Here is a 14,520-nt window from a genome sequence, read left to right as displayed (position 1 = left end):
CACACACCCGACTGCAGCACATATCACACACCCGACTGCTGTACATATCACACACACCCGACTGCAGGACATATCACACACACCCGACTGCAGCACATATCACACACCCGACTGCAGTACATATCACACACCCAACTGCTGTACATATCTCACACCCGACTGCTGGACATATCTCACACCCGACTGCTGTACATATCTCACACCCGACTGCAGCACATATCACACACCCGACTGCAGCACATATCACACACCCGACTGCAGTACATATCACACACCGACTGCAGTACATATCGCACACCCGACTGCAGAACATATCGCACACCCGACTGCAGAACATATCGCACACCCGACTGCAGAACATATCGCACACCCGACTGCAGAACATATCGCACACCCGACTGCAGCACATATCACACACCCGACTGCAGCACATATCACACACACCCGACTGCAGCACATATCACACACCCGACTGCAGTACATATCGCACACCCGACTGCAGAACATATCGCACACCCGACTGCAGAACATATCGCACACCCGACTGCAGAACATATCACACACCCGACTGCAGCACATATCACACACCCGAGTGCAGCACATATCACACACACCCGACTGCAGCACATATCACACACCCGACTGCAGAATATATCACACACCCGACTGCAGCACATATCACACACCCGACTGCAGCACATATCACACACACCCGACTGCAGCACATATCACACACCCGACTGCAGTACATATCGCACACCCGACTGCAGAACATATCGCACACCCGACTGCAGAACATATCACACACCCGACTGCAGAACATATCACACACCCGACTGCAGCACATATCACACACACCCGACTGCAGTACATATCATACACACCCGACTGCAGCACATATCGCACACCCGACTGCAGTACATATCACACACCCGAGTGCAGCATATATCACACACACCCGACTGCAGTACATATCTCACACACACGACTGCAGTACATATCTCACACCGACTGCAGTACATATCACACACCGACTGCAGTACATATCTCACACAACCGACTGCAGTACATATCACACACTGACTGCAGTACATATCTCACACACCCGACTGCAGTACATATCACACACCGACTGCAGTACATATCACACGCGACTGCAGTACATATCTCACACCGACTGCAGTACATATCACACACTGACTGCAGTACATATCTCACTCACCCGACTGCAGTACATATCACACACACCCGACTGCAGCACATATCACACACCGACTGCAGTACATATCTCACACACCCGACTGCAGTACATATCACACACCGACTGCAGTACATATCACACACCGACTGCAGTACATATCACACACCAACTGCAGTACATATCTCACACACCCGACTGCAGTACATATCACACACCCGACTGCAGTACATATCACATACACCCGACTGCAGCACATATCACACACCGACTGCAGTACATATCTCACACACCCAACTGCAGTACATATCACACACCGACTGCAGTACATATCTCACACACCCGACTGCAGCACATATCACACACCGACTGCAGTTCATATCTCACACACCCGACTGCAGTACATATCACACACCGACTGCAGTACATATCTCACACACCCGACTGCAGTACATATCACACACCCGAGTGCAGCATATATCACACACCGACTGCAGTACATATCTCACACACCCGACTGCAGTACATATCACACACCGACTGCAGTACATATCTCACACACCCGACTGCAGTACATATCACACACCGACTGCAGCACATATCACACACCTGACTGCAGCACATATCACACACCTGACTGCAGCACATATCACACACCCGACTGCAGTACATATCGCACACCCGACTGCAGCACATATCACACACACCGACTGCAGTACATATCACACACACCGACTGCAGTACATATCTCACACACCCGACTGCAGCACATATCACACACCCGACTGCAGTACATATCGCACACCCGACTGCAGAACATATCGCACACCCGACTGCAGCACATATCACACACACCGACTGCAGTACATATCTCACACACCCGACTGCAGTACATATCACACACCCGAGTGCAGCATATATCACACACCGACTGCAGTACATATCTCACACACCCGACTGCAGTACATATCACACACCGACTGCAGTACATATCTCACACACCCGACTGCAGTACATATCACACACCGACTGCAGCACATATCACACACCTGACTGCAGCACATATCACACACCTGACTGCAGCACATATCACACACCCGACTGCAGTACATATCGCACACCCGACTGCAGCACATATCACACACACCGACTGCAGTACATATCACACACACCGACTGCAGTACATATCACACACACCGACTGCAGTACATATCTCACACACCCGACTGCAGCACATATCACACACCCGACTGCAGTACATATCGCACACCCGACTGCAGAACATATCGCACACCCGACTGCAGCACATATCACACACACCGACTGCAGTACATATCACACACCTGACTGCAGCACATATCACACACCTGACTGCAGCACATATCACACACCCGACTGCAGTACATATCGCACACCCGACTGCAGCACATATCACACACACCGACTGCAGTACATATCACACACACCGACTGCAGTACATATCTCACACACCCGACTGCAGCACATATCACACACACCGACTGCAGTACATATCTCACACACCCGACTGCAGTACATATCGCACACCCGACTGCAGCACATATCACACACACCGACTGCAGTACATATCACACACACCGACTGCAGTACATATCTCACACACCCGACTGCAGCACATATCACACACACCGACTGCAGTACATATCTCACACACCCGACTGCAGCACATATCACACACCCGACTGCAGCACATATCACACACACCGACTGCAGCACATATCACACACACCGACTGCAGTACATATCTCACACACCCGACTGCAGCACATATCACACACCCGACTGCAGCACATATCACACACACCGACTGCAGTACATATCACACACACCGACTGCAGTACATATCACACACACCGACTGCAGTGCATATCACACACCCGACTGCAGCACATATCACACATCCGACTGCAGTGCATATCACACACCGACTGCGGCACATATCACGCACCCGACTGCAGCACATATCACACACCGACTGCAGCACATATCACACACCCGATTGCAGTACATATCACACACCCGACTGCAGTACATATCACACACACCGACTGCAGTACATATCACACACCGACTGCAGTACATATCACACACCCGACTGCAGTACATATCACACACACCGACTGCAGTACATATCACACACCCGACTGCAGTACATATCACACACACCGACTGCAGTACATATCACACACCCGACTGCAGTACATATCACACACACGACTGCAGCACATATCACACACACCGACTGCAGTACATATCACACACCCGACTGCAGTACATATCACACACACCGACTGCAGTACATATCACACACCCGACTGCAGTACATATCACACACCCGACTGCAGCACATATCACACACCCGACTGCAGCACATATCACACACACCGACTGCAGTACATATCACACACCCGACTGCAGTACATATCACACACACCGACTGCAGTACATATCACACACCCGACTGCAGCACATATCACACACCCGACTGCAGTACATATCACACACACCGACTGCAGTACATATCACACACCGACTGCAGTACATATCACACACCCGACTGCAGCACATATCACACACCCGACTGCAGTACATATCACACACACCGACTGCAGTACATATCACACACCGACTGCAGTACATATCACACACCCGACTGCAGTACATATCACACACCCGACTGCAGTACATATCACACACACCGACTGCAGTACATATCACACACCGACTGCAGTACATATCACACACCCGACTGCAGTACATATCACACACCTGACTGCAGTACATATCACACACCCGACTGCAGTACATATCACACACACCGACTGCAGTACATATCACACACCCGACTGCAGTACATATCACACACCCGACTGCAGCACATATCACACACACCGACTGCAGTACATATCACACCACCGACTGCAGTACATATCACACACACCGACTGCAGTACATATCACACACCCGACTGCAGTACATATCACACACCGACTGCAGTACATATCACACACCCGACTGCAGTACATATCACACACACCGACTGCAGCACATATCACACACCGACTGCAGTACATATCACACACCCGACTGCAGTACATATCACACACCCGACTGCAGTACATATCACACACCGACTGCAGTACATATCACACAACCGACTGCAGTACATATCACACACCTGACTGCAGTACATATCACACACCCGACTGCAGTACATATCACACACACCGACTGCAGTACATATCACACACCCGACTGCAGTACATATCACACACCCGACTGCAGCACATATCACACACACCGACTGCAGTACATATCACACCACCGACTGCAGTACATATCACACACACCGACTGCAGTACATATCACACACCCGACTGCAGTACATATCACACACCGACTGCAGTACATATCACACACCCGACTGCAGTACATATCACACACACCGACTGCAGCACATATCACACACCGACTGCAGTACATATCACACACCCGACTGCAGTACATATCACACACCCGACTGCAGTACATATCACACACCGACTGCAGTACATATCACACACCCGACTGCAGTACATATCACACACCTGACTGCAGTACATATCACACACCCGACTGCAGTACATATCACACACACCGACTGCAGTACATATCACACACACCCGACTGCAGTACATATCACACACCCGACTGCAGTGCATATCACACACCCGACTGCAGTACATATCACACACACCGACTGCAGTACATATCACACACCCGACTGCAGTACATATCACACACCCGACTGCAGTACATATCACACACCCGACTGCAGTACATATCACACACACACCGACTGCAGTACATATCACACACCCGACTGCAGTACATATCACACACCCGACTGCAGTACATATCACACACCCGACTGCAGCACATATCACACACCCGACTGCAGTACATATCACACACACCGACTGCAGTACATATCACACACCCGACTGCAGTACATATCACACACACCGACTGCAGTACATATCACACACCCGACTGCAGTACATATCACACACCCGACTGCAGTACATATCACACACCCGACTGCAGTACATATCACACACACCCGACTGCAGTACATATCACACACCCGACTGCAGTGCATATCACACACCCGACTGCAGTACATATCACACACACCGACTGCAGTACATATCACACACCCGACTGCAGTACATATCACTCACCCGACTGCAGTACATATCACACACCGACTGCAGTACATATCACACACCCGACTGCAGTACATATCACACACACCGACTGCAGTACATATCACACACCCGACTGCAGTACATATCACACACACACCGACTGCAGTACATATCACACACCCGACTGCAGTACATATCACACACCCGACTGCAGCACATATCACACACCCGACTGCAGTACATATCACACACACCGACTGCAGTACATATCACACACCCGACTGCAGCACATATCACACACCAGCCTTCTCGTGTTCCTATGAATCAACAACCTTCCAACTGAACGGTGAGTGTACAAAACTGAGATGAGGAGAAACTTCTTCACTCAGAGGGTGGTGGGTCTGTGGAATTTGCTGCCCCAGGAAGCTGTGGAAGCTACATCATTAGATAAATTTAAAACAGAAATAGACAGTTTCCTAGAAGTAAAGGGAATTAGGGGTTATGGGGAGCGGGCAGGAAATTGGACATGAAGCTGAGTTCGGATCGGTCAATGCCCTGTGGGTGGCGGAGAGGGCCCAAGGGCTATGTGGCCGGGTCCTGCTCCGACTTCTTGTGTTCTTTAGATTTGTGGTTGGGATCAGATCAGCCATGATCTTATTGAATGGCGGAGCAGGCTCGAGGGGCCGATTGGCCTACTCCTGCTCCAATTTCTTATGTTCTTATGTTCTTATGTTCATCCACTGAGCCAAGGCTGACACTAAGGAATTGATCCTGATTGTGCCATGATCTGTTTGAAGAGGTTCCTGATTGCTGACTCTCTTTTGAAGGGGGTCAATGCAGGAACCCTTGTTTTGAAGGGATTCCCAACAGTACCGGCCTTGGCAGCGATGCCCACATCCCATGAACGCATAAAAAAAAAAGTAAAACACGCCAGCCCACAAAGTTCCTGGGAAAAGCGTGGGAGAGGATGTTGGGCTGAGATCCTCCGCCTTGTCCACTGCCGATCTCCCTGACACTGGTCAAAGTTTCGGGATCAGGACATTCTGAATCGTCTGTGTGATTGACTGAACCATTTCCATGTCTCACATTGACTGCACAGTCTTCAGTACTAAGAACATAAGAAATAGGAGCAGGAGTAGGCCATCCGGCCCCTCGAGCCTGCTCCGCCATTCAATAAGATCATGGCTCATCTTCTACCTCAACACCATTTTCCTGCACGATCCCCATATCCCTTGATGCCTTTAATATCTAGAAATCTATCGATCTCTGTTTTGAATGCTCTCAATGACTGAGCCTCCACAGCCCTCTGGGGTAGAGAATTCCAAAGATTCACCACCCTCTGAGTGAAGAAATTTCTCCTCATCTCAGTCCTAAATGGCCGACCCCTTATTCTGAGACTGTGACCCCTCGTTCTAGACTCCCCAGCCAGGGGAAACATCCTCCCTGCATCTACCCTGTCGAGCCCTGTAAGAATTTTGTATGTTTCAATGAGATCAACTCTCATTCTTCTAAACTCTAGAGAATACAGGCCTAGTCTACTTCATCTCCCCTCATACGACAATCCCGCCATCCGGCAATCGGTCTGGTGAACCTTCGTTGCACTCCCTCTATGGCAAGTATATCCTTTCTTAGGTAAGGAGTCCAAAATTGTACACAATACTCCAGGTGCAGTCTCACCAAGGCCCTATATAATTGCAGTAAGACATCTTTACTCCTGTACTCAAATCCTCTTGTAATAAAGGCCAACATACCATTTGCCTTCCTAATTGCTTGCTGCACCTGCATGTTAGCTTTCAAAAGTGACTCATGTACAAGGACACCCAGGTCCCTTTGAACATCAACATTTCACAATCTCTCACCATTTAAAAAATACTCTGCATTTCTGTTTTTCCTACCAAAGTGGATAACTTCACATTTTTCCACATTATATTCCATCTGCCATGTTCTTGCCCACTCACTTAGCCTGTCGATATCCCCTTGAAGCCTCTTTGCATCCTCCTCACAACTCACATTCCCACCTAGTTTTGTGTCGTCAGCAAACTTGGAAATATTACATTTGGTTCCCTCATCCAAATCATTGATATATATTGTGAATAGCTGGGGCCCAAGCACTGATCCCTGCGGTACCCCACTAGTCACAGTCTGCCAACCTGAAAAAGACCCGTTTATCCCTACTCTCTGTTTTCTGTCTGTTAACCAATTCTCAATCCATGCCAATATATTACCCCCAATTCCATGTGCTCTAACTTTGTTCACCAACCTCCTGTGTGGGACCTTATTGAAAGCCTTCTGAAAATCCAAATAAACCACATCCACTGGTTCCCCCTTATCTATTCTACCAGTTACATCCTCAAAGAACTCCAATAGGTTTGTCAAACATGATTTCCCTTTCATAAATCCATGTTGACTCTGCCAAATCCTATTATTATTTTCTAAGTGTCCTGTTATCACATCCTTTATAATAGATTCTAGCATTTTCCCTATTACTGATGTCAGGCTAACCGGTCTGTAGTTCCCTGTTTTCTCTCTCCCTCCTTTCTTAAGCTCTTGAGGGTCTCAGTAAAAGGAAGATACAGTTGAGATACTGAAGAGGTACTAGAAAGGCTAGCTGTACTTAAAGTAGATAAATCACCCGGTCCGGATGGGATGTATCCTAGGTTGCTGAGGGAAGTAAGGGTGGAAATTGCGGAGGTACTGGCCATAATCATCCAAACATCCTTAGATATGGGGGTGGTGCCAGAGGACTGGAGAATTGCAAATGTTACACCCTTGTTCAAAAAAGGGTGTAAGGATAAACCCAGCAACTACAGGCCAGTCAGTTTAACCTCAGTGGTGGGGAAACTTTTAGAAACGATAATCTGGGACAGAATTAACAGTCACTTGGACGAGGGTGGATTGATTAGGGAAAGCCAGCACGGATTTGTTAAAGGCAAATCGTGTTTAACTAACCTGATCGGGTTTTTTGATGAGGTAACAGAGAGGGTAGATGAGGGCAATGCAGTTGATGTGGTGTATATGGACTTTCAAAAGGCGTTTGATAAAGTGCTGCACGGTAGGCTTATCATCAAGATTGCGGCCCATGGAATAAAGGGGGCAGTAGCAACATGGATACAGAATTGGCCAAGGGACAGGAAACAGAGTAGAAGTGAACGGTTGTTTTTTGGACTGGAGGGAGGTGTACAGTGGTGTTCCCCAGGGGTCAGTGCTGGGACCACTGCTTTTCTTGATATATATTAATGACTTGGACTTGGGTGTACAGGGCACAATTTCAAAATATGCAGATGACACAAAACTTGGAAGTGTGGTGAACAGTGAGGAGGATAGTGATAGACTTCAAGAGGATATAGACAGGCTGGTGGAATGGACAGACACGTGGCAGATGGAATTTAATGCAGAAAAATGCAAAGTGATACATTTTGGTAGGAAGAACGAGAAGAAACTATAACCTAGAGGGCACAACTCTAAAAGGGGTACATGAACAGAGAGATCTGGGGGTATATGTGCACAAATCGTTGAAGGTGGCAGGGCAGGTTGAGAAAGCGGTTAAAAAAGCATACGGGATCCTGGGCTTTATAAATAGAGGCACAGAGTACAAAAGTGTGGAAGTCATGATGAACTTTTATAAAACACTGGTTCGACCACAACTGGAGTATTGTGTCCAGTTCTGGGCACCGTACTTTAGGAAGGATGTGAAGGCCTTAGAGAGGGTGCAGAAGAGATTTACTAGACTGATTCCAGGGATGAGGGGCTTTAGTTACGTGGATAGACTGGAGAATCTGGGGTTGTTCTCCTTGGAACAGAGAAGGTTGCGAGGAGATTTGATCGAGGTATTCAAAATCATGAAGGGTCTAGATAGAGTAGATAGAGAGAAACTGTTCCCATTGGCAGAAGGGTCAAGAACCAGAGGACATAGATTTAAGGTGATTGGCAAAAGCACCAAAGGTGACATGAGGAAAAACTTTTTTACACAGTGAGTGATTATGATCTGGAATGCACTGCCCGAGGGGGTGGTGGAGGCAGATTCAATCATGGCCTTCAAAAGGGAACTGGATAAGTACTTGAAAGGAAAAAATGTGAGGGTTACGGGGATAGGGCGGGGGAGTGGGACTAGCTGGATTGCTCTTGAATGGCCTCCTTCCGTGCTGAAACCTTTCAATGATTCTATATATCACATTATGTGACACATATTACATACTGACTAGTATATATCACATGCTTGCTGTAATATATATTATACACTGACCAATATATGACCCACACTGATTTATAACACGCACTGATTGCATCTGACATTAAGAAATGATTTCATGCTACATCACATACTGACGACATCTTCCATTAAGCACGTCTGCATCCGATATTAAATAGGGACCGTATACTACACCATGAACTAATGGCCTCCTAAATCACATACTCTAAGTAACCCGTGCTGTACCTGACCCTGGGAGTGTTTGATGGGACAGTGTAGAGGGAGCTTTACTCTGTATCTAACCCGTGCTGTACCTGCCCTGGGAGTGTTTGATGGGACAGTGTAGAGGGAGCTTTACTCTGTATCTAACCCATGCTGTACCTGACCCTGGGAGTGTTTGATGGGACAGTGTAGAGGGAGCTTTACTCTGTATCTAACCCGTGCTGTACCTGCCCTGGGAGTGTTTGATGGGACAGTGTAGAGGGAGCTTTACTCTGTATCTAACCCGTGCTGTACCTGCCCTGGGAGTGTTTGATGGGACAGTGTAGAGGGAGCTTTACTCTGTATCTAACCCATGCTGTACCTGACCCTGGGAGTGTTTGATGGGACAGTGTCGAGGGAGCTTTACTCTGTATCTAACCCGTGCTGTACCTGCCCTGGGAGTGTTTGATGGGACAGTGTAGAGGGAGCTTTACTCTGTATCTAACCCATGCTGTACCTGCCCTGGGAGTGTTTGATGGGACAGTGTAGAGGGAGCTTGACTCTGTATCTAACCCGTGCTGTACCTGCCCTGGGAGTGTTTGATGGGACAGTGTAGAGGGAGCTTTACTCTGTATCTAACCCATGCTGTACCTGACCCTGGGAGTGTTTGATGGGACAGTGTAGAGGGAGCTTTACTCTGTATGTAGCCCATGAGGGTTTCAGCAGCAGATGACAGGGGCGGAGACGGGCGATGTTACGGAGGTGGAAGTTGGCGGTCTTGGTGATGGAGCGGATATGGGGTCAGAAGCTCATCTCAGGGTCAAATAGGACACCGAGGTTGTGAACGGTCTGGTTCAGCCTCAGACAGTGAGAGGGAGAGGGATGGAGTCAGTGGCGAGGGAACGGAGTTTGTGGCGGGGACCAAAGACAATGGCATCGGTCTTCCCAATATTTAACTGGAGGAAATTTCTGCTCATCCAGTACTGGATGTCGGAGAAGCAGTGTGACAGATGGGAGACAGTGGAGGGGGCGAGGGAGGTGGTGGTGAGGTAGAGCTGGGTGTCGTCAGTGTACATGTGGAATCTGACGTTGTGTTTTCGGATGATGTCACCGAGGGGCAGCCTGTAGATGAGAAATAGGAGGGGGACAAGGATAGATCCTCGGGGAACTCCAGAGATTACGGTGCGGGAGTGGGAAGAGAAGCCATTGCAGGAGATTCTCTGGCTACGACTGGATAGATAAGAATGGAACCAGACGAGGGCAGTCCCACCCAGCTGGACAACGGAGGAGAGGCGATGGAGGAGGATGGTGTGGTCAACGTGTCAAAGGCTGCGGACAGGTGGAGGAGGATGGAACCAGGTGAGGGACACTTACATTTCTGTCCACTGCAATCTTGCCTTTTGCTTTCTTTAGACTGAGTCGCAGCCACTCGACGTCACCAACAGTCGCTGCCATCAACTCGTCACTCATCATCTCCCCACGATTCCATTTCTTGACTCGACCCATCTTCAAGGTGATTCCTTTCACTAATCGTTTCAGGTACGTCCCCAGAGTCACCACGCTGAAAACAAAAGTGCGGGAAGTGTGTCGCGCTGGTACGGTGCTGCCCGCCACAAATGGGTCCCCGCTCCCCCCGAGCCCCACCTGAGAAACATCCACCCAATCTCAGTGCCCGTCTGCTTAACCCACTGCTTGGACCTTCCATTTAACCAGTGGGAAAGGATCAGAAGGTGAAGAGGGAGATAGGAGAAGGGAAAGATTCCAGATGGAAGGAGAGGCACTGAAAGATTCAAAGTCGTGGTATAGACCCTGACAAACTGCAGATGGAGGGATAGGAACAGGAGGAGGCCATTCAGCCCCTTGAGCCTGTTATCCCATTCAATTAGATCATTGCCTGATCTGTACCTCAACTCCATTTCCCCACCTTTGCTCCGTATCCCTCGATACCCAACAAAAATCTATCGATCTCAGTCTTGAAAGCTCCAATTGACCCCCAGTATCCGCAGCCTGTGGAGGGAGGGAGTTCCAGATTTCCACTCCCCTTTGTCTGAAGAAGTGCTTCCTGATTTCACTCCTCAGTGGGGCCTAGCTCTAACTTTAATAATATGTCCCCTTGTTCTAGATTCCCTCACAAATCCATTTATTATTTTAAACACCTCTATTCGGTCATCCCTCAACCGTTTAAACTCAAGGGAATACAAGCCTAGTCTATGCAACCTGTCCTCAAAAATTAACCCTTTATCCCCGGTATCATTCTGGTGAATCTGCACTGCACCCCCTCCAAGGTCAATGTGTCCCTCCTGAGGTGCAGAGCCCAGAACTGAACCCAATCCTCCAGATGGGGTCTAACCAGAGATCTGTACAACGGAGGGAGAGACACACTGAGGGATTGGACGGAGGGAGAGACACGCTGAGGGATTGGACGGAGGGAGAGACACGCTGAGGGATTGGACGGAGGGAGAGACACACTGAGGGATTGGACGGAGGGAGAGACACGCTGAGGGATTGGACGGAGGGAGAGACACGCTGACGGATTGGACGGAGGGACAGACACGCTGAGGGATTGGACGGAGGGAGAGACACACTGAGGGATTGGACGGAGGGAGAGACACACTGAGGGATTGGATGGAGGGAGAGACACACTGAGGGATTGGACGGAGGGAGAGACACACTGAGGGATTGGACGGAGGGAGAGACACACTGAGGGATTGGACGGAGGGAGAGACACACTGAGGGATTGGACGGAGGGAGAGACACACTGAGGGATTGGACGGAGGGACAGACACGCTGAGGGATTGGACGGAGGGACAGACATGCTGAGGGATTGGACGGAGGGAGACACACACTGAGGGATTGGACGGAGGGAGAGACACACTGAGGGATTGGACGGAGGGAGAGACTAATCGTTTCGATTTAGACATTCAACAAACAGGGTCAAAGGTGTCACTGAGCGGCTGCAGAATATTCTCGGGTGGGAGGGTGAACAGCCAGGGGTCGTGGTCCATATCGGTACCATCAACATAGGTAGAAAGAGGGATGAGGTCCTGCAGGCAGAGTTTAAGGAGTTAGGAAAGATAGTAAAGTGCAGGACCTCAAAGGTAGTAATCTCCGGATTACTCCCAGTGCCATGCGCGAGTGAGTATAGAAATAGGAGGATAGAGCAGATGAATGTGTGCCTGGAGAGATGGTGCAGGAGGGAGGGCTTTAGATTCCTGGGGCATTGGGACCAGTTCTGGGGGAGGTGGGACCTGTACAGGCCGGACGAGTTGAACTCAACAGGGCCGGGACCAATAACATCGCGGGGAGGTTTGCTAGTGCTGTTGGGGAGAGTTTAAACTAGCTTGGCAGGGGGATGGGAACCTGAGTGTAGATTCAGAAGGGAGAGAAGCAGAGCTGGAAATGGAAGGCAGAAAATTAGTGAGTGAGTCTGGAAGGCAGAGGAAAAAAAGGTTGGAAAATAAACAGCAAGGGAGTTTGGCAGTGCTTAATGATATATACCTCAATGCAAGGAGTCTAGTGGATAAGGTGGATGAGGTGAGGGCACAGATAGACACGGGGAAGTATGATATCATAGCTATTACTGAAACATGGCTTAATCAGGGGCTGGAATGGCAGCTCAACACTCCTGGTTACAGTGTTTTCAGACAAGTTACAGAGGGGGATAAAAAAGGAGGGAGGGGTCGCAATATTGGTTAAAGAAACAATTACAGCTGTGAGGAGGGAATGATATGTTGGAAGGATCATTAAATGAGGCCATATGGGTTGAGCTGAAGATCAAAAAAGGGGCAGTCACACTGCTGGGAGTGTACTATAGACCCCCAAACAGTCAGAGGGAGATAGAGGAGTAAATATGTAGGCAAATTTCTGAGAAGTGCAAAAACAATAAGGCAGTAATAGTAGGGGATTTCAACTACCCTAATATTAACTGGGATAGAATCAGTGTAAAAGTTATAGAGGGCACAGAATTCTTAAATTGCATTCAGGAGAACTTTTTTAGCCTGTACATAGCAAGCTCAACAAGAGAGGGGGGCAGTTCTGGATTTAGTTTTAGGAAATGAAGCTGGGCAGGTGGAAGGAGTATCAGTGGGAGAGCATTTTGGTGGTAGTGATCATAATTCAGTTAGATTTAGAAAAGTTATGGAAAAGGACAAAGATTGAATGGGAGTTAATGTTCTAAATTGGGGAAAGGCCAATTTTACTGAGCTGAGAAGTGATTTAGCAAAAGTGGACTGGAAACAGCTACTTGAGGGTAAATCAATGTCAGAGCAGTGGGAGGTATTCAAGGGGAAGATTCAAGGGGTGCAGAGTAAACATGTTCCCACAAAGAAAAAGGGTGGGACTGACAAATCTAGAGCCCCCTGGATGTCAAGGAGCATACAGGGTAAGATAAGGCAAAAAAGGGAAGCTTATGTCAGACACCGAGAGCTCAATACTGCAGAAAGCCTAGAGGAGTATAGAAAGTGCAGGGGTGAAATTAAAAAGGAAATTAGGAAACAAAGAGAGGGCATGAAAAAATATTGGCAAATAGAATTAAGAAAAATCCAAAAATGTTTTATAAATACATTAAGAGCAAGAGGATAACTAAAGAAAGAGTAGGGCCTATTAGAGATCAAAAAGGTAAACTATGTGTGGAGGCGGAAGATGTGGGTATGGTTCTTAATGAATACTTTGTATCTATCTTCACAGAAGAGAGGGACAATGCA

General features: G+C 48.5%; 1 protein-coding gene across 1 annotated transcript in view; it reads right to left on the bottom strand.

The window, feature by feature from the left end:
• Positions 1 to 11,374, bottom strand: part of ankrd53 (ankyrin repeat domain 53) — a 74,310-nt gene extending 62,936 nt beyond the window's left edge. Inside the window, exon 1 of the mRNA XM_067985411.1 lies at positions 11,192 to 11,374. Within this exon, the coding sequence (XP_067841512.1) occupies positions 11,192 to 11,323 (132 nt within the window). The 5' untranslated portion in view covers positions 11,324 to 11,374. The remainder of the gene's footprint in view (positions 1 to 11,191) is intronic.
• Positions 11,375 to 14,520: the final 3,146 nt, after the last annotated feature.

This window comes from Heptranchias perlo, chromosome 1, assembly GCF_035084215.1.
Source record: "Heptranchias perlo isolate sHepPer1 chromosome 1, sHepPer1.hap1, whole genome shotgun sequence".
Taxonomy (NCBI): domain Eukaryota; kingdom Metazoa; phylum Chordata; class Chondrichthyes; order Hexanchiformes; family Hexanchidae; genus Heptranchias; species Heptranchias perlo.
This window is presented reverse-complemented; position numbering and strand designations above follow the sequence as displayed.